Below are 24,124 nucleotides of genomic sequence, written 5' to 3'. Positions count from 1 at the left end.
GGATAACCTGATGCAAATGGTCACCACAATTGGGGTAATTCCTGTGCCCATTGCTGAATGTGAACATGGCTTCAGTACTATGAACCTTATCCTGACTGATCAGGAAGCGAAACACATGTCAGCACACTCAACATCCATCCATTGGGACCATACTCTGTACAGAGCGTTGGTGCTGCCGAAGCAGTCTCCTGGGCTATTTGGCACAATCCTGGATGGGTTGCAACTCCGACGCAGGTAATTGAATGGCTTAATCATCCCAGCAAGTTGATACTCATTTTGCCGACCTCAGAACGATGACAGGCTAAGTCAGTCCCACCTGGCATTAATTCAACGGCTGAGCAGGATTTTAACTCAGGACCTGAGGATCCTAAGCCCGCCACCCGAACCATTAAGCCAACACCAGGCTTACTTACTCAACAGCATGCTGTTTGTTTCAATTAACGAGCCGAACCGTGACACTTTCCAAACTAAGAAATATGCAAAATTGTGGTTTAAGGAGGGACACCACACCACTGAAGACAATACTACAGGAAAGAAGAGGAAGGAGGAAACCATCTCTGGGTCTCCCACCATACCAAACTATTTTGTGAGAATGAACCAACCTCTTGGCTAAATCGGTGAGTTTATAAAATAAATTTCCTTTTTCCAGGTTGTGATTTTTTCCCTTTTTCCTCACTTCATGACCACATAGTCCACAGCCTGATGGAGTACTGCTCTCCCCTCTGGGCTGGTGCTCCCGCCTCTCACCTTTCTCGGCTTCACGCTGTGGAAACCAAGACATTTAGAATCATTAGTATCTCCCGCGATGAGGCTAAGTCTTTGGGACTCTCACTCTCTCACCGCAGGCAGGTCGGTGGTCTTTCTGTCTTCTACTATGTCCTCTCTGGCCTCGCCCCCCTCCCCAACTCTGTCTGAGATATGCCCCCCCCCATATTTCCGCAGGTTGCTCAAGGTCCGCCAGCAACCCCCTTCTGGTAAAACTACCAAGATCAAGAATCACTGCTCACCTTAACTCTTTCATTCCTCTTTTTTTTCCCAACCTTTGGAACAAACTTCCACACTCTCTTCAATCCCACTCTTCCCTCCAGGTCTTCAAAACAGCTGTTCACCACCTCCTATCTTCCCCACTACCAAAACCACGATCATTTCTTCCCCCTCTAATCCACCCCAAACCCACCTCCTTCAAATTCCCTGCTTTGCTTCCTGAAATTCCTTGTCGTGTAAGGACCTGAAAGTCCCAGGAGTGTCCATCTTGTTTACCCTGTGTACCCCACCCCATCCTCTCCCTTCCACAGATCTCCTCATGTCTCTGTTCCCCACTGTTTTTTTAATTCTCTCTCCCACCCCTCTTGTCTCCTGCTCCCCTTACCCTCCCCACTTCTTAACTAATTTTGGGGAAAATATGTTTTTTTTTGTCATTTTGTCATTTTTTTCTTATTATAGAGCCAATGTCAAACGTCTGTCGGCGTTCTAATACAACATGAGGTTTTTTAAAGTCTAATTTTAAATGCGGTTTTATTGAAAAATGCCACCCCCCCCCACTACTCCCTCCACCCCCCCCCAAATTATCGCAGTGCTTTACACTCAAACCAAAATCGTTCTACAGACCCTTACCTTCAATTTAGCAGTAAAACTAAAAACTTTTGCATCAATTTGAAATGACTGAGTGTCCCAGGCACTCCACTATTCCTGCTTTGTTTCATTCAGCTGGTGTGCAGCTTGTTTATCCCCACATGTCCTTTCTCTTGATCTCACTCTTGTTTCCACTCTGCTGTTGGTGTTTCCCCCCTTTCCATTTTGTTACATTCCATTCAATTCTGCTCTCGCTCTTCCACAAGCCTCAACCATTTGTACAAAAATCAATAAAAACAAAATACAAAAGATACCTATACCACCTCTTTGCAAACCATTCCCCACGAACATGTACCACAACTGTTATCTTTCCAGCATCACATAAAACCATCCAACCATAATAAATCACAACTCACCAATTTGATGAGATGCACATGTAAGGCTCCCAGTTGCAAATATCAACAACTTGTTTCCATCGTCATCATCATAATCATTATCTGCTTCCAGCATAATGTCCTCCTCCCTTTAAAACAGTGAGAGGAAATTATAAAACTCAACAAATTGTATTGATACATTAAAATCACTTTGTCTGAAAAATGATGTCACTGAAGGCAATGGAGTCTGAACTTTCAAAATGATCAATGTTCAAAATTCCACAAAGTAAAATATTGTTGCGAATTCGCACCCGCCGGCGTGCGAACGGCCACATAACTCGAATCGCAGCATGTCGCCCACCGGACGGACAATCCCGTCGTGACCCTCTCGGACTAACGCCGGGAACTAGTCACCGGTGGGCCTTTCGGCCTCACAACGATCGTGCCAATCGGCCCCCCGCGTGGGATAGGGTTGTTCGCCAAATTCGACCTACCTAAGTACCCACACGGAGGGTAGACCGGGCGATCGCACCTCGCCGCAGGTCGACTTCGGACACGGGCCACTTTAAGCGACCCGTTCCGTACTATCGGGATAACCGAGCGGTGTTATCGTCAACCTCGACGGTTCCGATTAATTATCGGGCGTATTTAGCCCACGACCAACCCTTTACGTGAAGTAAGATGGAGATTCAATTAGAGAAAAGACGAAGCGAAACGGGAGAAACAGTTCAACATAAAGCACATTTATTCCGCGGCAAACGGAAAGCACACATATACAATTACCACAATTATGCACCAAAAGCAAATGTAACAAAAGAAGAAACAACAATTACGCACCAAAAGCAATTGCAACAAAAGAAACACAATGCAGATCTACTACCGACTACGCGAGCACACGGCAACACTTACACAGTTTTTACTTCACAGACGGCGCCGACAACACATATACTCCAAAGCAAAAGAAAAAGGAAGAGGCCACCCTCAACTACAAGGGGGCAGACGTGGCCTGGGGCCGCGAGACTGGGCAGAGCCTACCCGTCTTGGCTGCTGCGCTGCTGCTGCCACGCTTCGCCGCCGCCACAACGCGCCCGAGCCCGAAACAGAAACTCTTCAACTCTCTGTCGCTGCCACACCTCTCCAACTCCCCCGATCCGCTCCGCGCCCGGCGCTTTCAATCTCGTTCCGCCGCTCTCGTCATGACCGTCCCAGGGAGATCGCCGCCAGAGAGCCAGAGCGCGCGCGATCCCGCAAGCGCGCGCAATGCAGAGCCCAGAGAGAGACAAAAAAAAACCTCAGCGTACGCACACACTAGAGCCTGCGCCTCCTCCTTATATCTCGAGCTCCGCCTTGGCTGCTGCGCTGCTGCTGCCACGCTTCGCCGCCGCCCCTTCTTCCAGCAAGCGCAGGAAACTTCCAGAAGAACGGCGTTTTTTCTCCTGGATCGGGGCCTTTCTTTTGCCTTTTCCAGAGCTTTTTGTTCCTCTCGCAGGGTTATTCGTTGGGAGGAGGGGGTGAGGCCGTCGTCCATTCTCCCTCGATGAATGCCAGGCTTCTGGCAACCATGTGCTGAGATGGAAATGCGATGGCGGTTGTGGTTGAGGCGGTTGTGATGGTGGTGCAATTGGGCGGTTTTGGTTAAAGTGGTTGTTGTGAAAGCGGTTGTGGAGAAGGTGGATGTTGTGAAGGCGGTTCTGGAGAAGGTGGCTGTGGTTGTCGAGATGTGGTTGGTGGTGGTTGTGGTGGTAGTAATGGCAGTTGGTCCAAAATAAAGATAGTAAAAGAAAAACGGCTATCTTGAAGGGTCGCAGCCCGAATGAATGACATTTATTCCCTCTAAACAACGGGTTTGGCCTAACTACACATATACTTACAGAGATATCTCACCTACGGGACCTGAATGGTGGTTTGCGAATTTCGTCAACCACAACAATATTAAGGGAAGTTGGAGACTAGACAAATGTACAGGATGACCTGGAAGTCGCTTTACCCCTCCCGAGTAAAGCATTAGTTCTTAAACTATTGTAATACACAGGTTTTATTGTGCAGTTCTTACAATAATTAATCAGTCATTGTATCTGTATGTGCTCCATCATTCTCCTTGCACCACTCAATTAGTCACCAAGTCCTCTTGGCCATCTTGTGTAGCATTTGTGTAGTCACTCCTGTGTGTGCCCTTTCATACACCCAGACACAAGCCCTTTCATGCATGACAACATGTCTGGGTGATAACACCATAACAATGCCATCTAACTTCCGACGGACTCCAACGTCAGTGAGTCAGCGTTGCCATATACCGCAGCAGAGGACAAGAGGGATGTGCGATAAATTTAGCATGGGTAAAGCAACTTCAGGCCACCCTGTACCATTCAGAACAGAGGTGGGTGAATACAGTGAGGGAAATGGGAAAGCCAAGACATCAGCATACAGGGACAAGTTTGGAACGAGTTAGACAAACATACCCAAACCCTATTCAACTGTATGCAACAAAACAGCCAAATAGAGAGCCGAATATATCAATACTATGCATCAGAATGATATTTGCCTTCTCAAAATCATCTTAATGAGAGTATTATATAAATGAGCCAGCTTATTGTAATGTCAATTGTATTGTAATGTAATGTCAAATCATCAATTTTCATCCGATTGCCTCGAAATTTTAATGAGGTTTGCATATTGGGTCACCGAAGCCTATTATATTTAAGGTCAAAAGGTCATGGTCACATAAAATCATCAATTTGCATCTAATGGAATTGAAATTTGTACAGAAGTTGCAAATTGGGTCATGGTGAGCATGCACGTTCGAAGGATATTCATTTTGTATTTGTGCCATCTTATAACTTTTGGTGATGTAGTGTGGATAAATGAGAGAGGCTGCAGATTAAAACAACAAAAATGGATCTAGGACTGACAGGTTTTGATTACCAAAAAAAAAATTGAAGATAACATTAGGTGCAGAGATGACACTACTGCTTTGAAAAGCACCAATTACTCCCAAATTATTGTGGAGTCAGCCAGGGAAGGTCTTTAACGATGTCATTCACGAACCTCCACCAGTGACCCACAATTCTCTCAATACTGACCAGATGTGACTGGCCAGCCTCAAACTCTGAAAACCTGGTCAGAACATTCCGTTTAAGGGCATTGAAGAAGAGCGAGATGGCCATTTATTTTATTCCTGCATTTTCACAACCAGGTCACCTGGAATTGTGGTGCCTTGCCTGTCACATCAGATATCATTCATATCCGAAAATTACGCCTAAACTTGAAATTGCCAATTCCCACCATTGGCAAATCAAATCAACAATATAATTGACCAGCCCATTTCCACCAAATGTAACAAACATCAATAAGTTTAAAAAAAAAATTAAAAAAAACCAAGTTCAACCCATGTTTTACAGCAAGCTAAGTAATCTATACTAATAAGTGTGTGTGTATGTATGTGTGTATGTGTGTATGTGTGTATGTGTGTATGTGTGTATGTGTGTATGTGTGTGTGTGTGTGTGTGTGTGTGTATGTGTGTGTGTATGTGTGTATGTGTGTGTGTGTGTGTGTGTGTGTATGTGTGTATGTGTGTATGTGTGTATGTGTGTATGTGTGTATGTGTGTATGTGTGTATGTGTGTATGTGTGTATGTGTGTATGTGTGTATGTGTGTATGTGTGTATGTGTGTATGTGTGTATGTGTGTATGTGTGTGTGTGTGTGTGTGTGTGTGTGTGTGTGTGTGTGTGTGTGTGTGTGTGTGTGTGTGTGTGTGTGTGTGTGTGTGTGTGTGTGTGTGTGTGTGTGTGTGTGTGTGTGTGTGTGTGTCTTCCATAACTCCAAAACCATGACACCAAGCACCCTGAAACTTTGCATGCATCCGAAGAAAACTCAAAGGAAGTGCATCATCCTCCATGGTGCAAAGTCCTTCCTCGCTCGGCCCACCTGAGCTTCTGACCACATACAAAGCTTTCATCCGCAGCCTGATGGAGTACTGCTCTCCCCTCTGGGCTGGTGCTCCTACCTCTCACCTTTATCGGCTTCACGCCATGGAAACAAAGGTATTTAGGATCATTGGTATCTTCCACGATGAGGCTGAGTCTTTGGGCCTCTCACTGTCTCACCGCAGGCAGGTCGGTGGTCTTTCTGTCTTCTACAGTCTCCTCTCCGGTCTCGCCCTCTCTGCCCTGTCTGCGATATGTCCCCCCCCCACCCCCCCATATTTCCGCAGGGCGCTCAAGATCCACCAGCAACCCCCTTCTGGTAAAACTACCAAAATCATGAATCCCTGCTCATCTTCACTCTTTCATTCCTCTTTTTTTACCCACCTTTGGAACAAACTCCCACACTCTCTTCAATCCCATTCTTCCCTCCAGGTCTTCAAAACAGCTGTTCACCACCACGTCTTATCTTCTCCCATCCCAAACCTCAATCTTTTCTACCCCCGTTAATCCACCCCAAACCCACCTCTTTCAAATTCCCCGCTTTCCTTCCTGAAAGTCCCTGTATGTCCATCTTGTATAGCCCATGTTCCCCATCGCATCCCTCTCCCTTCCACAGATCTCTTAATGTCTCTGTTCCCCACTGTTTTGTCCTTCCCTCTCCCGTCCCTCTTGTCTCATGTGCCCCTTGCTGTGTGTTGTGTGTTCGCTCTCATACGAGGCTCGACAAGTTATACAAAAAAAAGGAAAAAAAAGTTGTTACCATTGCACTTGGAGTGTTTTAAAATAAAGAAAAATTACCCCCGTGTGGGGGTGACAGTCATCTCTATAATGTTTTTTACTATCATAATTGATGAACCGTTGCCAGATATCGCCGAAAATGACAGACTCGATAGGTTTTGAAAATGGCGACTTTCACAACTTTTGTGACCTCGTGACCTTGACCTCGAATCCAGGAAAAAATATGTCGTTGGGTATCATTCACCAACCTCTACCCACATACCAAATTCCATCAAGATCGGAAGTAAAAAAAGTTTTCTTTGTACCGGGAGGTGTTTTTGACCATCTTCCAGGTTACGTGGCAGCCAAACGGGACAGAAATTCAAAAATCTGTCCAGTTCGATACAAGATAATATTTTTTACTATCATAATCAATAAACAGTTGCCGAATATCTTGTAGAATGGCAGACGAGATAGGTTTTGAAAATGGCCATTTTTATAACTTACGTGACCTCGTGACGTTGACCCTGACCTTGAACCCAGACAAAAGTTATATTGTTGTGCAACATTCATCGACCTCTACCCACATACTAAGTTTCATCAAGATCGGAAAGAAAAATTGTTGACGGACGTACGGACAGACGGACGGACATTTGTTCCGGCTTTATTAGGTCATCTCGGTAGAGATGACCTAAAAAGTGATTTAAACCTCTGTGTTGGTTAAACTGCTTGGAGCTTTATTATTCCAGAATTGGGACTCTTAGGCTGTTCCAGGATAGGTGTGTCAAAAGAACAAGGCAATTACATTTTGGTTAAGGTCTGGATCTAAATCCGGCCTATTGGTGAGATACAAAACGTAAACTGTTCAGCTTGGTGGAGGTATACAGTCTACCGAGTGCCGTTCTAGTTTTTCCTATTTTCAAACTCTATTTCACTGCAATAAATTTAAATCGTGGGAGTAATGCTCCCAGAACATGTAAAAACCATGTCTGAAATGTTGACCACGCAGCAATGTTCTGCACATTCTTGGACCTACAGAAGGTATGATGAATATGCAAACAGCATTCAATTGACAAGTGTATATTATAAGCAAGCAAGCATACATACATACATGCATACATACATACATACATACATACATACATACCCTGTATGTGCCCGAGCAATGGTGAGCATGCGCGGGTATGAGTAGTTGACGAGTCTAAAATGGAGCAACTGCCTCTGCATGTGAAAAAACTGCTTGCACAGAAACAGAAATATAAGGAAAAGGAAGTTTAAAAATCAATAAACCCACATCTATAACAGTGCAGCCGTTATTTATTAGAAACAGCATTTGGTGAGATGGTATTGAGTCAAATAATAGGTCTAATTGGGACTCTTCACAAAGCCGATTGTTGCTCAAGACATTAGTTACCACTTCGACAACTATAATGACACTCGGTACAGCGCATACTTCCGCCAGGCTGAACAGTTTATGTATTGTACCCCAATGAAAGACCGGATCTGAATCAGGACCTCCAAAATCTCATCGGTTTGTTCTTGTCACATACCCAACTCATCCACCAAGTTTTGTCCGAATCCATCACAATTCTTTGAATTATCATGCTTTACTGTATTTCGTTTTTGGCCCTATCCCTCAATGGTGAAGAATCACTTTGTGAATGATAAAAATTCTTGTATCTGGATTCGGATCTTCACCAAAATTGAAATGATTCTTCCTCGTCACACACCCAACCAGTCCACCAACTTTCGTCCAAATCAGTCCACAACGTTTTGAAATATCCTGTTCACACACAAACAAACAGACAGACAGACAGACAAACAGAAAAACAGACAGACAGGGATGAAAACATAACCTCCGCCCACCTTTGGTGGCAGAGGTAATAAATTGTCGTTGGATCATTTCTCCTGCAGTTGAAGAAGCTACGAAGTGTGGACCTTCGTGGAATGCATAGGGCAATAAAAGGGCTTGAGAAAGTGAGTTGTCAGAACTGGAAAGTCAATAAAACTAGTGAATACAGGTTGCAAGATAAACAAAATTTGATGGCATAATAATTGGAGCATCTGGTCTGAATCTGGGAGGTTGGTGCTTTGAAACTGTAAAAATGAACATGTAAAAATGGTACATTCTGCTTCCTTGCTTGACACTCGTCATTTAAAAAAAGGACAGAGCACGGACAAACAACCATAGGTTGGCAACCAATGCATGGCCTTGATGGGTGTAATGGCCTCCTCCTGCATTGAAATTCCTTGTAAGGGAACTCATGTTAATAAAATAAGAGAAGAGGGGCTAAAACCCAGGAAGTAATAGAGCACAGATGGCAGCAGAATCAGTACAGACCTTCTCAAGGGCAAAATTCACACTGAATCTGAAGATGCTGAAAGCCTCAATGTTGCCAGACAAAAAGGCTTCTCCACCGAACCAACAACCAAAAACGTCGTATGGTTTTATATCGGCTGCAGTCAACAGGGAAAACCCATCTGTGGGTGCAATATGATCGAGTATATTAAGATAATTAAAACAAGTAAAAAAAGACTTAAATGTCATTGCCCCCGTTGCTTCAGTAATTTTGCTGTACAGATTTAAAGGGTTCGCCCATACTTATGTACAACGACAATGGCCGCCAGTCGACCGGTCGGCCATCTTTGATAAGATCACAAAATAAAGTGAGGTGCGCGTGTATACCATTTATGGACTGTGCTTGTGCCAAGTTTCAATACAATCGGACCATGCATGTCTGAGAAATTGTTGGGGACACATTTAAGTAACAAAATGGCCACCAGTGGCCACCTTGCATCTGATCTCGAAAAAAAATGATGTGCATATGTAAGCCATAATTAATTATCTGGGTGTCAAGTTTGAGCAACATTGACAAATGCATGCCTGAGAAATGGTTGAGCACGTGTTCAACATCAGGTTTTTTCCAACTAAAATGGATGCCAGTCTACCAGTCGGCCATCTTTGATCGATCGCAAAATAAAGTTAGGTGCAAGTGTACACCATCGTATACTGTGCTTGTGCCACGTTTGAACAAAATCAAACCATGCATGTCTGAGAAATGGCTGGGGACACATTTAAATAACAAAATGGCCCCCAGACAACTACCTTGGATCTGATCTCAAAAAAAATTAACGTGCTTATATAAGTGATCATTCATTATCTGTGTGTCAAGTTTGAACAACATCGGTAAATGCATGCTCGAGAAATGGCTGAGGACGTGTTCAACCAAAATGGCCATCAGCCGGCCATCTTGGATATGATCTCAAAAAAAATGACATATATGTATATACAGTACATATATATATATATATATATATATATATATATATATATATGTATTGACTGTTTTTACAGCCATTTTTCCCTGCTGTGCAGGGGTTGGGCTTTTTCTAGAGGCAATGTTTTATGGCCGGATGCGCTTCCTGACGCCAACCTTGGTCGCCTCTTACGACACACAGGGATATGGTACACCTATTCTAACTGGGGCATACACCGGGACCAGTACACTGGTACTCATTTCGCCGACCTCGGAAGGATGACAGGCTGAGTCAACCCCCTGGTGTTAATTCAGCAGCCAATGGGCCTTGAACTCAGGACCCTGGGATCCCAAGCCAACACCCTCACCACTAAGCCAACACCAGGCATATATATATATATATATATATATATATATATATATATATATATATATATATATATATATATATATATATATATATATATGTAAAAGCCATCATTATATATGTGCCAAGTTTGAACATTGGTAAATGCATGTCTGAGAAACAGTTGAGGACGTGTTCAACATCGGGTGTTTTTTTCACAACTAAATCTTTTCACAACTAAACTAAAACTAAATCTAAATCTGTTTTTTTTCACATCTTGGATCTGATGTGGAAACAAAATGACGTGCAAATGTAAGCCGTCATTCCTTATCGGCATGCCAAGTTTTAACAATATCGGCAAATGCATGTCCGAAAAATGGTTGAGGACGTATTCAACATGGGGTTTTTACAACTAAAATGGCTGCCAATCGGCCATCTTGGATCTGATCTCGAAAAATTATGTAAGCCATCATTCATTATCTGCGTGCCAATTTTGAACAAGATCGGTAAATGCATGTCTGAGAAATGGTTGAGGACGTGTTTGACGCAGGACATTTTTTTTTTTTTTACAACTAAAATGGCCACCAATCGGCCATTTTGGATCTGATGTCGAAAACAAAGGACGTGTATATGTATTCCATCATGTGTTGTCTTTGTGCCAAGTACAAATAAATCGGTTCATACATGTCCGAAATATGGTTGCGGACGCACGCACTCACACACACCAAAATTGAGACCAAATCCATGTCATTCCATCAGACCAAGTCCAACGGGGGCTAATAATGAGTCGTGTTAACAAAAAAAACGATATCCCACAAAAATTGGCAAAGACAATGCAAATTCATTTGTAAAGACAGATTCAAGATAAAGGAAGAATGATATGATACAAGGCAAAAAGAAAACTGCAGGCACGAGAGTAACGTCTTGCACCTTGTTTATAGAATTTATGAAAATCAACAATATCTCTGATGTGTTCTTAAATACAGCGTTAGCGTTGACACAATGATGACATTTATTAGTTCCAGCAGAGTACACACCCTATGGGTAGACTTTGTGCATTACTTGCTGAAAAATTTAGTCTGTATTTTGTAAGACTATAGATGTTTGTGTGGCGTGCATATAAAAGGTTCAAGATTGTCTAAAGGGTCAAAATGACTAAATTATACGTTCCAATAGTAATTAGGATCTAAAGGGTCTAATCTCTAAAGGATATAAATTTATAAAGGGTTCAAAGGGATCTAAAGTGTCTAAAAAGATCTAAGTGGTCCAACGCTCTAAACTGTCAAGGATTCAAGCATTCCAAACATGTCTAAAGGGTCAAAAGGGTGTAAGGAGTCCAAAGGGTGTTTCGGTTTCAGGGGTCTCAAGGGTGTCAAGGGACTTAAGGGGTCTAATGTTTGAAAGGGTGTGTGAGGTCTAAAGTGTATAAAAGATCTAAAGGTGTCAAAGGAGTCACAAGAGTCTTAAAGTTTTAAACAGTGTCATGGGGGCTATATGTTCTTAGGGTTCTAAAGGGTCTAATGGCTCCAACTGTGTCTATAGGGTATTAGGAGTCTTAGGGTTTGAAAGGGTCTTAGGGTCTTATTGGTCTAAGGGTTCTAAAGAGTATAACGGGGTCTATAGAGTCTTCAGGGTCTGTGGAATCTAATAGGGTCTTAAGTGTCTTCGAACCTTTAGGGAATTTGGGGTGTTTTATAATTTTTTTTGTATACATTGTCGAGGATTATGTATTAAAACTCATGAAGATTGTGTATCGGAAAAAAATTCCTTTGAGCTCTTCAATCATCCTGGACAGGCCAGCGTACGAGAGAGAACACAGAGACAAGAATCAATCGTTCAACAGCCCTCGTGGACGAGGTGAACATGCGTGAGTTGAGCCAGCAGGACAGACACACTGGGCGGAAACAACTCAATGTGGGAATCATTGTTGGACATTGCATTCATTGTATGTAATGGTGAACTTCCTCATTTGACTTTGTATCTGTTTATTTGAAATACATGTTTCAAAAATGTTACGCTGTTGATGTGATCACTGCAATACCACTCAGAAGTCACAGACCCCAACTGACAAAGATCCAATTGATTAGTATCCGACTGGTATGATGGTTCATACTCGTAAAGTGCAAATAAAATAATACCTTGGATTGCAGTTGTTAGGGGACGAGCTGGGTTCGGCACCACAAACAACATACATACACCAAAGGGAAGGAAACCCCAAGGTGCATATACCACCGACAGAAAGGAACAATTGAGATGCATGCAAAAGGGACAGTAGAGACACTGGGGGAAACACCAACAGCAGAGTAGAAGGCCATGATAGAGGGAGACTTGGACAAACAAAGCATGTGGTGAGGAATAGGAGGCTGAAGAGGATGCATTGGGTGGACAAGATGGATACAGAAGAAAACTCCAAGGAGGGAAAAACTGGAAATTTAGATGGAGGATGGATTGTGGTGGGGTTGGGGGGAGAGGGGGGGAGGTTAACGTGGGTAGAAAAGATCGTGGTTTTGGATTGGGGATGATCTGATATGGTGGTGAACAGCTGTCTTGAAGGCCTGGAGGGAAGAATGGGATCGAAGAGAATGTGGAAGTTGGTTCCAAAAGCAGGGAAAAACAGAAATGAATAAGTGGAGGTGAGCAGTGATCCTGGATTTTGGTAGTTTCACCACAAGGGGGTTGATGGTGGATCATGTATACCCAGCAGAAACCTGGAGTGCGTGGAAGGGGGGGGTGCAAAGTACGGAAAGAGCAGAGGCTTCAACACCAGAAAGGAGGTGGTAAAAGATAGAGAAGTCACCATCCTGTTTGCGATGTCTAAGTGACAGGCCCATAAAGTTAGCTTAATCAAGGGGGATTCCAATAATCTTGAAGGCCTTCGGCCTTGGTTTCCACAGCGTCAAGCGGAGCAATATGTGAGGCAGGGGAGGCAGCCCGGAGGGGAGAGCAATACTCCTTCAAGTTGCAGATGAAGGCCTTGTTGGTGGATAGGAGTTTAGGTATGCCAGGGAAGTATTTTGTATGACGGAGGATGCCCTGTTGGTGGTTGGCTTTGGAGGCCAACTTTGAAATGTGGTTTGCCCAAGAAAGATCATGACTGATAGTGATACCGAGGAGTTTGAATGACTGAATTTCCTCAAGAGAATTGTTAAGAAAGTAGCTGGGAGGGGTTTCCCAGACAATCCTTTTGGAGAGAGAGAAAGAGAGAGACTAGACGAGACGAGAGAGTGACAGTGACAGTGACAGTATGAGATTTGTCAGGATTAAAAAACATATTCCAAGTGTTTGACCAGTTTGTGATTTTGTCAAGATCTGAAGAGAGGGATGCCAGCAAAGCAGGATGCCAGACTGCATCAAAATCATCAGATATGTCCAGAGAGATGGCTCTGATCTCATGTCTGGCATTGAGGGCCTCCATCCATTGTTGAATGAGTAGAATCAGCATGTCCAAGGTTGAGTGACCTGGTCTGAAACCAAATTAATGATCTGAGATTAGGATGTTTGAGAAAAGGACTGATTTCATATCAACTGAGATGATGGATTCCTTGACCTTTTGATGATTGGGAAGCAAGCCAATAGGTCTGTCGTTAAGGAGATCAATTATTGTACCTTTTTATGTAATGCAGTGATGTTGGCTGATTTCCAAGCAGATGGAAGATGACCTCGGGAAGATGATGTGGTGAAAAGGAGAGAGAGAGAGAGAGAGAGAGAGAGAGAGAGAGAGAGAGAGAGAGAGAGAGAGAGAGAGAGAGAGAGAGAGAGAGAGAGAGAGAGAGAGAGAGAGAGAGAGAGAGAGAGAGAGAGAGAGAGAGAGAGAGAGAGAGAGAGAGAGAGAGAGAGAGAGAGAGAGAGAGAGAGAGAGAGAGAGAGAGAGAGAGAGAGAGAGAGAGAGAGAGAGAGAGAGAGAGAGAGAGAGAGAGAGAGAGAGAGAGAGAGAGAGAGAGAGAGAGAGAGAGAGAGAGAGAGAGAGAGAGAGAGAGAGAGAGAGAGAGAGAGAGAGAGAGAGAGAGAGAGAGAGAGAGAGAGAGAGAGAGAGAGAGAGAGAGAGAGAGAGAGAGAGAGAGAGAGAGAGAGAGAGAGAGAGAGAGAGAGAGAGAGAGAGAGAGAGAGAGAGAGAGAGAGAGAGAGAGAGAGAGAGAGAGAGAGAGAGAGAGAGAGAGAGAGAGAATGTGCAAGAGCAGCAAAGTTGATATTTCGGATATGTGAGCTGATGCCGTCCGGTACAATAACAGAGTCAGTGTCAAGGGTTGAGAGAATCTTCTCCACTTTCTCAGGCGCAAAAGACACAGAGGCGAGGAGCAGTTGGGTGCAACAGGGAGGGATGGGTACTGAGAATGAGGGGTTGGGGACACAATATTTGGAAGCAAACACAGAATTGAGGCATTCCGCCTTCTCATGAGTGGAGTCGGCTGTGGTGCCATTTGGAGAGATGGAAGAGATGGAAGGGGAGCATACATCAGAAAGACTTAACAATATGCAACCAGGTTTTAGAGGAAACAAGTTTAAAAGTTCAATCTTGAGGTTGGACAGATGTTTTATAGATATCCTGAGAGTGGACACACACTTGTTGCACATTTGTGGAATGATCTGAGATGGCCTTCTGTCGGGTTTGCTTTCCAGGAAGAGAAGGAAAGTTGTTTCAAAGCAACTGCCTCATCAAGGGATTCAGTCTAAAGACATAAATGAGTCTAAGGGGTCGAAAGTATGTAAAATGTCTCATGTCAATAGGGTCTTAAAGGGTTTTCGAAGGTCTAAGGAGTCTCATCAGTCCTTTTGACTACCTTAAAAACCCATGCTGACTACCGTTAATTAGTTTGTATTTATTTAAATGGTTCCTCATCCAGTCCTTCATTAATGTCTCCAACACCTTCCCCACAATTGAAGTCAAACTAACAGGTCTATAGTTTCCCAATTCTTCTCTGGATCCTTTCTTAAATAATGGTGTTACATTTGCTACTCTCCAATCCTCCGGTACCTGTCCTGACTCCAGTGAGCGATTGAAAATATCCATTAATATCTCGCTTACTTGCTCAGCCACCTCCATCAATACTCTTGGGTGGGTATTATCTGGGCCTTATTACAGCGCGTGCGCTGTATACAATTGCACCGAGTTTGAAATGTCCCCGGTGTCCCCCCACCCCGCCCACGTGCCTCAAGTGAGCCAATGACGGCCGTACGGTAGATGGCAGTGCGTAACCGAGACGGAAATGGCGACAATTGACGGAAATACCCAAGTATTTCAATGGAAATTTGTGAAACTAAAGTGTTATTTTTGTGAAAACCATTGAATTTATTGCTTGACGGAAAAAAACCAAGAAACGCTCCCCTCTCATGTACGAACGAACGAAAGACGTCATTTCCACCCACCATGGCATTTCACGCTGAACGCTGAAAGCTAAGTTCTTCTTATTTTACATCATTCTTTTGCAGCCCCCTGCCACGCTGTATCAAACGATTTCATTCCTTCTGTTATATATACAGGTGCTTATCACAATAATAACAAGATTTTTACATTTCAAATATTAAGTATGCTTTTTAATTGTTTTTCAACTGAAAAACATAAATTGAAAAAGCATAAATTGCATATTTTAACATGAGTGTACTCATTTGCTTCACCACACACGCTGTATTGAAGTATTTCACTTGTTCACTCTTATATTTCCGAGCTGTTCCTTTCCTTCCTGCACTCCAACCTGGATCTTCTGTGAAAGCCCTTCCTCACCACCTTGATAGATACTCTCATCTATTGGCAATGTTCCTGACTGTTCTTGTGTAAAAGTTGAAGAAAAATACCTGTTTAATAAGCCTGCCATCTCACTTTCATCACTAACCACTCTGTGGGTGCTATTCCTCAATGGGCCCACACTAGTCCTAACCTGTTCTTTTCCCCTGATATACTTAAAGAAAGCCTTGCTATTATGTTTAATATTCTTAGCCAGGTCCTTCTCATACTCTGTTTTGGCTTATTTTGGCCGAGTCTCTTTCTTAACCTGCCTCTGTTTACTTCGATAGTGATATAAATCTAACTCCAGTACTGTTATTTTAAACATAATAAATACCTTCTACTTCTCCTTAATAGCATTCCTTATCTCACTGCTCAACCACCCTGGTCTTTTGAAATCTACTTCTAGTTTTACACTTGATTGGAATGTACTGACTCTGTACTCTACACATTTGGACCTTGAAGTTTTCCATTTTTCTGATGCTGATTGTCCTGTTGTTAGCTTCTCCCAATCTACATCACCCAACTCTCTCCTCATGCCTTCAAGGTTTGCCTTCCTGAAATCTAATAGCTTTACCCCACTATCCTGAACTCTAACCTTTCACAAAGTCTTTGCACACACAATGTTCTGGTCACTTGCTCCAAAATGCTCCCCTACCTCCACCTCCTCCACCATAATGGGATCGTTACTTGAAAAGAGATCTAACACTGCACTCCCCCGAGTGGGCTTATCTACAAACTGGGTTAAAAAGCAATCCTGGACTAAAACTAAGGCATCCTCATCTTCTCTGCCCTTTCCCTGTTCCTGGACCCAATCCATCCCTGGCAAGTTAAAATCCCCCATAATCAATACTCTTCCCTTACCACATGCTCTTTTGAATTCTTCATGTACTCCTCCTTCCTCCTCCTCTTCCTTCACACTTGGAGCCCCATAAAAGCATCCTTCCAGTATCTTACTGTTTTCACAATCTCGACCCAAACAGAATCCTCAACATTTATTCCTTCCTTAATGTTACCCCTTTCTCTTGATGCAATGCTGTCCTTTACCCAGATTGCTACTCCTCCTCCTCCTCCTATTCTCTCCTTCCCATTACTCCGATACACCTTGTAACCTTCGAATCCTGTCCTCCAGTTACTCTCCTACTTAAACCACATCTCACTCACTGCAACTATATAGTACTCATCGCTATCAAACTTGGGCTTCAAGCTCTTCCATCTTATTATTTAAACTCCTGGCATTGGTGAAGAATATATTTAACTTTTCCCTTCCTGAAATTCTATTTTCCTGCCTCGCCTTACAAATTACAATTATTTCATCCATTCCTTCCTTTATACTTCTCTACCCTCCACTGACCTAAAAAAAAGTCTGGATTCCTTCCTCAATTCCCACTGCAAACCTTGCTGCCCCCTTTCTATTTAACATACGACCATCATTCCGGAAACACTCCATTTGTCTCCGAAATGATTCCCACTGCTTCTTAAATGCAAAACCTTCCTCCCTTCACCATTCTTCCAGCCATTGGTTGACATCTATTGCTCTGCTCATAATTTCGATATTGTTTCCTAATCTTGGGGAATCCCAGAAAACATGACCTCACAACCCTTTGCTTTCAGCCACTTACCCAATATCCTGTATCTATTTTTCAAAACCTCTGAGTAAACTTTCCCTAACTAATTCGCACCGAGGTGTACCACAACCAACTTCTTCCTGTCATGACCCGATACAATATCATTTACCCTTCCTTCAATGTCCCTAACTCCTGCTCCTTCAACACTGCACAGAATTCAATGTCTACAATCCTTCCTTCCAATCTCCATTGTTGCACCTCCACCATGGCCTGCACCCACTGCACCTCCACCACTGCCTGCACATGCTGCTCCATCACCACTGCCTGCACCCGCTGCACCTCCACCACTCTCTGCACCTGCTGCATCTCCACCACTGCATGCACCCGCTGCACATGCACCACTGCCTACACCATCACCACAGCCTCCCCCCACTGCACCATCACCCCTGCCCCCGCTGCACCGTCACCACTGCCTGCCCCCGCTGCACCGTCACCACTGCCTGCCCCCGCTGCACCGTCACCACTGCCTTTCCCCCGCTGCACCGTCACCACTGCCTTCCCCCGCTGCACCGTCACCACTGCCTGCCCCCGCTGCACCGTCACAACCGCCTGCCCCCGCTGCACCGTCACAACCGCCTGCCCCCGCTGCATCGTCACCACCGCCTGCCCCCGCTGCACCGTCACCACCGCATTCCCCCGCTGCACCGTCACCACCGCATTCCCCCGCTGCACCGTCACCACCGCATGCCTCGCTGCACCGTCACCACCGCATGCCCCCGCTGCACCGTCACCACAGCATGCCCCCGCTGCACCGTCACAACCGCCTTCCCTCGCTGCACCGTCACAACCGCCTTCCCTCGCTGCACCGTCACAACCGCCTTCCCTCGCTGCACCGTCACAACCGCCTTCCCTCGCTGCACTGTCACAACCGCCTTCCCTCGCTGCACTGTCACAACCGCCTTCCCTCGCTGCACTGTCACAACCGCCTTCCCTCGCTGCACTGTCACAACCGCCTTCCCTCGCTGCACTATCACAACCGCCTTCCCTCGCTGCACTATCACAACCGCCTTCCCTCGCTGCACTATCACAACCGCCTTCCCTCGCTGCACTATCACAACCGCCTTCCCTCGCTGCACTATCACAACCGCCTTCCCTCGCTGCACTATCACAACCGCCTTCCCTCGCTGCACTGTCACCACCACCACCACCTGCCCCCGTTGCCCGGTCACCACTCCAAAATATCCTCAGTAACCTCACTCCACAACCGTAACCAACTATTATCTACAAATTTCTCACATTCTGCTACTTGCTGCAAATGATCTATGTAATAACAATATCATACAAATATCTAGTTATATACCTTAAACCGAGAAATAACTATCCTCAAGTGGGCTATTTCCTCACACTTCCTGCAACAATAGTACGTAATTAATAGACGCAGTCACGATGAAACTAATATTCAAACAGTACACGTAATTAAAAGACATATATTCACGTGGGTTATGATTGGACATACACTTTATCCATTATATACAGATTTTTTTTAGATGACTCAAACAAACAAGAGTAGGCCAAATGCACGGGCATCAAATAAATTATGCCATAATAATCACATGACAAAAGAGGCCATTTAAACAGGCTCTATGGGGAAAATAAAAGGATTGTACCCAAGCTGAAGATGAGGATGCTGCCTGAGGACATCTCAAAGGGTGAGTTTTTGACACCAGACACCAAGAGACGAAGTCCATCATGGCTGAACTGTGAGAACTGCGAGTATAGCCAGCTACGATTGTGCAAGTCTTCGTTGTGCAAGAGTTCGTAGGAATGTCCATCCCAAACCTAGGGAAAGATTTAATACATGACCTCATAAGCATACAGAAAACAGTAGCCATCAACATACCGTCATGTGCATGGAGTTCGAAGCCTCACTCCAACAGCGAGTGTTGTGTAAGCGGCTTCGAAACACTACCCCCATCCCAAATGCCACCGGATGCCACTGGCTCATGGGAGGTTGTCTCACACCTTTGGCTCCTTGTATCCTAATTATCCCATTGGTTGGAAAGGAAGGATCTCCATGCAAAGGATTTATAATACAGAATAGTTTTAAAGAGGTGAATAGGTAAAATAAATAATGAGACGGAGTGGTGTGGGTGGAGGTTCAGTCATTGTATCAGGGGTTCAAAAATTTTGACCTTTGTATCTGAGATCGCACCAAAGAAAAAATTGAAACTTGGCACACGGCAAGTACTCCTCATGGAGAATAAGCGATTTTTTAATGACATCATAGGCGTCTTAGTTATGACATCATAATTGCATATGTAGAACGCTACATCTGATCAGTATGAACATTTTTGAGGGTCATCTCGGGATAAAATGGTCCACAGAAAAAATTTTTTGATGAAGTCATCGGTCATGTGAGTCAGCAGCCATATTGTTTAAAAATAAAAATAAAAACCTTCAAAATCTTCTCTGAAGTGCTGCCAAGCCATGTGACCTATCAAAATGTATGACCACCTATCCATGAGGAACAAGAGGTTCACACATATGATGTCATAGGTCACATGGCTTGACAGCCATATTGGATTTACCAGAAAACCTATGAAAAATCTTCTTCTCCAGAACGGCTAGACAGATCAAGGGGAAACTTCACACAAATGTTCCCCAAGTCATGGGTGTGCAAGTTTTTTCAGGAATAATTGAGAGGTCACATCGCTTGGCAGCCATATTGGATTGAAGAAAAATATCAATACTGTTTTCTCTGGAACCACTTAATCAATCCACGTGAAACTTCACAATTATGATCTACAATTGATAGGGAATACATGTGTTAAATTTCAGCTTGATCGGACACATGATCTGGCAGCCAGAATTATTTAATTTTCTGATATGGGTTCCTTTTTTTTTTGAATGAGGCTCACTTGCCTGTGCCTGGATAGGTTTGAGGGAAGAGACATAGCAGCTGAAATGTGAATCCTATCCAGGTTCCTCATGATGACTTCATCTTTGCTTTTTGCTTGTTGGGGTTCCTTCTGATGACTCCAATACAGGACTGTACCTATTTGGTCTTCCATTTTATTTTCAGTTGAATTTATTTTAATCCCATTCTGAATTCAATTGAATAATGATTGTAAAACGTCATGGATCAGGGTCAGGTGTCCAATCAAAGTGGGGTTGCATCAAAGCGGGACGTCTGGGTACCCGGTCATCACTGCCAGCAGTTATAAAGAAAGTGGCAGTTCTAATTATGTCTCTTATTAATTACATAACACACCAGTACACAAACACCACACAAAATACACCACAAAAAACAACACAGACATCACACAAAAGTCCTGATGAGGGTCTGCAATCTCTGATTGCTCTCTTTCTTGTTATTATTAAAATCCTGTTGCTTGTAATCGTTAGAGTGAAAGAATCTCCTTTTCCTAATATTGAGCTATTTGGAATAATAAGGAGTAGTTCGTAAAGTGTGGCCTTTCTTCCTGCACTTGCCTTCAAAGTATATGAATCACCACTCAGTTACCCATGGCAATGCCCCACATGCATATACAGCACAAAGGACAAACACATATGGAGATACCAATGTACTCTTTAGACTTATTAAAATAAGTCGTCGTCAAAACAAATTTGTAAAATTGTAAAAAAAATAATTAAAAATAATAATAATTTAAAAAAGCTTGAGTTCACGGTTTCATCCAAATACAGTTTGTGATACTTGAACCTGGAACGCCAGTATTCTGAGATCTGTTCCTTCATATAGAAACGACAAATAAGTCAAACAAAAGGACAAATTGCACAATGGCAGGATAAATTCCTCATTGGATATGCAGGTACCTTGACAGAGCAATCCTTTGAGCAAGAAGCAAAAAGACTTCCATCTTGAGAAAAGGTAACATGCAGGACCTCATCTGCATGTGCAGTCAGCTTAACTGCCTCAATGCACGGAACGTCCTGGTACAAACGCCGGAATTCCAATCGCCACGAAACTGCATCTGTAAGTGCAAATATGGGAGATCAAATCTACATCATACAGAACCACTGTGATATTGGACAACCCTGATGAATAATTCCGTGAGACTTTGCATTTACAAAAAAAGGTTCAAAAGAAAATTCATAGAACAGACATGCCAATGTGGATTCAAGAAAAATAAATTAAAGTGGAAGGTAAGCAAATGATTCTGCAGTTACAAAAAGGTCATGGTAAAAGCATTGGAACATAAATGCCCCAGGTGGTCAGGATATATATATATATATATATATATATATATATATATATATATATATATATATATATATATATATATATATATATACATATATTTGATGTAGTCAGTTAAATCTTTCTTTCTTTTTCTTTTTTTTGTATACATAGTCAAGGCTCGTGGAAGAGCGAGTACTAGTACACTGAATGGATCGGATACAACAGCACAAAAGGAGGAGTTGAGAGAGGGGGGAAACACCAACGGTAGTGCCAAAGGCCAAGACAGGGGGAGGCAAACAAACAATGGGTGTGAGGAGAAATAGGGGGCAGCAGAGGATGCATGGGGGATGGATACAGAAGTGAACTCTAAGGAGGGATAACTTGAAATTTGGAAGGAGGAGGGTTTGGGGTGGAGTTAACAAGGGTAGAGAATAGCTGTCTTGCAGATTTTGAGGGAAGAATGAGATTGAAGTGGATGTGCATTATTTATTTCAAGCTTGTAGTTTTTTCAAGGTCTGAAGAGAGGGAAGAGGATGCAGCCTGCCTTTCTTAAGGAAGAGGCATGCCACGGCAGAGGATGGAGTCATCAGCAAATGGTTAAAGAAGATTTTCCAGAGTCAGAGAGATCATTATGCCTGGTGTTGACTTCATGGTTTGGATGGCGGACTTGGGATCCTTGCGTCCCGAGTTGAAATCCCGCTCGGCCGTTGAATTACTACCAGGTGGGGTTGACTCGGACTGTCATCTTTCTGAGGTCAGCAGAATGAGTACCAGCTTGCTGGGATAATTCAGCCATTCGAGTATCCTGTGTCAGAGTGGCGACCCATCTAGGATTGTGCTCAATAGCCCAGGAGACTGCTTTGGCAGCACTGAGGCTCTGTACAGAGTATGGTCCCAATAGATTGATGGAGAAAGATCATTGATGAATATCAGGAATATGACTGTGCCCAGAACAATGCCTGAGGGCACCCCATCCATGACAGGGAGAGGAGATGAAAGGATTCCGTTGAGTGCCACACGTTGGCTACGAGAGTAGAGGAAGTCAGTAAGCCATGTGTGGAGTTGGCCTTGGATGGCATAGGCATAGAGTTGGAGAGTAAGGCAGGATTCCAGACTACATCAAAAGCACGAGATGTTTACAGAGAGATGGCCCTGATCTCATGTGTGACATTGAGGGCCTCCATCCATTGTTGTGCGAGTAGAAACAGCATGTCCAAGGTGGAGTGACCTGGTCTGAAACCAAATTGGTTATCTGAGATGAGGTTGTTGGAGAAAAGGAAAGAGTTCACATCAACCGCAATGATGGATTCCATGACCTTACCGATGACTGGAAGCAAGCTGATAGGTCTATCGTAACGTGGATCCATGTTTGCACCTTTTTATGTAATGCAGTGATGTTGGCAGATGTCTCAGCAGATACAAGATGACCGAGCACAAATGACTGGCTGAAAAGGGTACAGAGAGGATGTACAAGAGCAGCAGAGCAGGTTTTTAGGACACGTGAGCTGATGCCGTGCAGTCCAGTTGCAGAGTCAGAGTCGAGGGTTGAAAAAACCTCCACCTTCTCAGCTGCAAAAGATATAGAGTCCAGGAGCAGATGGAAATGACAAGGAAAGATGGGTACCAAGAGTGAGGGGTTGGGGACACAAGATTTGGAAGCAAACACAGAATTGAGGCATTCAGCCTTCTCACGAGCAGAGTCGGCTGTGGTGCCATTTGATGAGAGGGAAGGGATAGAAGAGGAGCATACACCAGAGAGACTTAACAAGAGGCAACTAGGTTTTAGAGGACGGAGACAAGTTTGAAGGTTTATTCTTGAGGTTGGACAGATGTTGTTTTGTGGCTCTCCTGAGAGTGGAATACACATTGCAGACTTTTTGGAGTGCACCAAAATTGCCTTCCGTCAGATTAGTCCTCCAGAAAGAGAAGGCAAGTTGTTCTTTTTTTATTGTGTTTAGAACAGCTGTCGTGTGAATTCCCATATGTGTGCCAGATGCTGGGTGTGCAGTTAGCTCCTCGTCCTTTCTTTGTTATCTCCTTTTCATACATCTATCATTTCTCTGATTATTTATTTGTTTTATCCTTCATCTTCTTCTTCGAGGCTATTCTCGAGAAATTACTGGGAGAGTAAACGAAGTTGCAGTTGCTGCATAAAATGGTGCTTTTTCCCTACAAAGAAAGTAATAAAACAAAAATAAGTTTGCTAAGAAGAAACTTCAATGAAGGATGAGGCAATTAAGCCTATAAAAAGCTATGCTGGTGTAGAGAACATATGGTTGTTTGTCCATGCTCTATCCATTGTTTAAATGAAGTGTCAAGCAAGGAAGCAGCACACACCATTTTTAAAGTCTTTGGAATGACCCAGCCAGTTTGAAATAGAGACCTCCCAAACCCTAACCATCAAATAATTCTCAAGTTTTTGAACTTTGAGCTTCATTTCCCTCA

The 24,124-nt window shown here is 43.6% G+C and overlaps 1 protein-coding gene across 3 annotated transcripts in view; it reads right to left on the bottom strand.

Moving 5' to 3' along the window:
* The window catches only part of LOC147012985 (F-box/WD repeat-containing protein 5-like), a 48,170-nt gene that overhangs the window by 10,060 nt on the left and 13,986 nt on the right, over nt 1-24,124 (bottom strand). For all 3 annotated transcript variants that reach the window (XM_085854407.1, XM_085854405.1, XM_085854404.1), the window contains exons 3-7: nt 21,313-21,470; nt 19,146-19,317; nt 8,930-9,069; nt 7,736-7,824; nt 1,989-2,095 (exon numbers count right to left, since the gene is read on the bottom strand). In XM_085854407.1, the coding sequence (XP_085710533.1) occupies nt 1,989-2,095; nt 7,736-7,824; nt 8,930-9,069; nt 19,146-19,317; nt 21,313-21,470 (666 nt within the window). The remainder of the gene's footprint in view (nt 1-1,988; nt 2,096-7,735; nt 7,825-8,929; nt 9,070-19,145; nt 19,318-21,312; nt 21,471-24,124) is intronic.

This window comes from Eptatretus burgeri, chromosome 14 (genome assembly GCF_056783735.1).
Source record: "Eptatretus burgeri isolate ZD-2024b chromosome 14, Ebu_testis_v1, whole genome shotgun sequence".
NCBI lineage: Eukaryota > Metazoa > Chordata > Myxini > Myxiniformes > Myxinidae > Eptatretus > Eptatretus burgeri.
The sequence above is the reverse complement of the archived record's forward strand: the minus strand, read 5'-3'. Positions and strand labels throughout refer to the sequence as shown.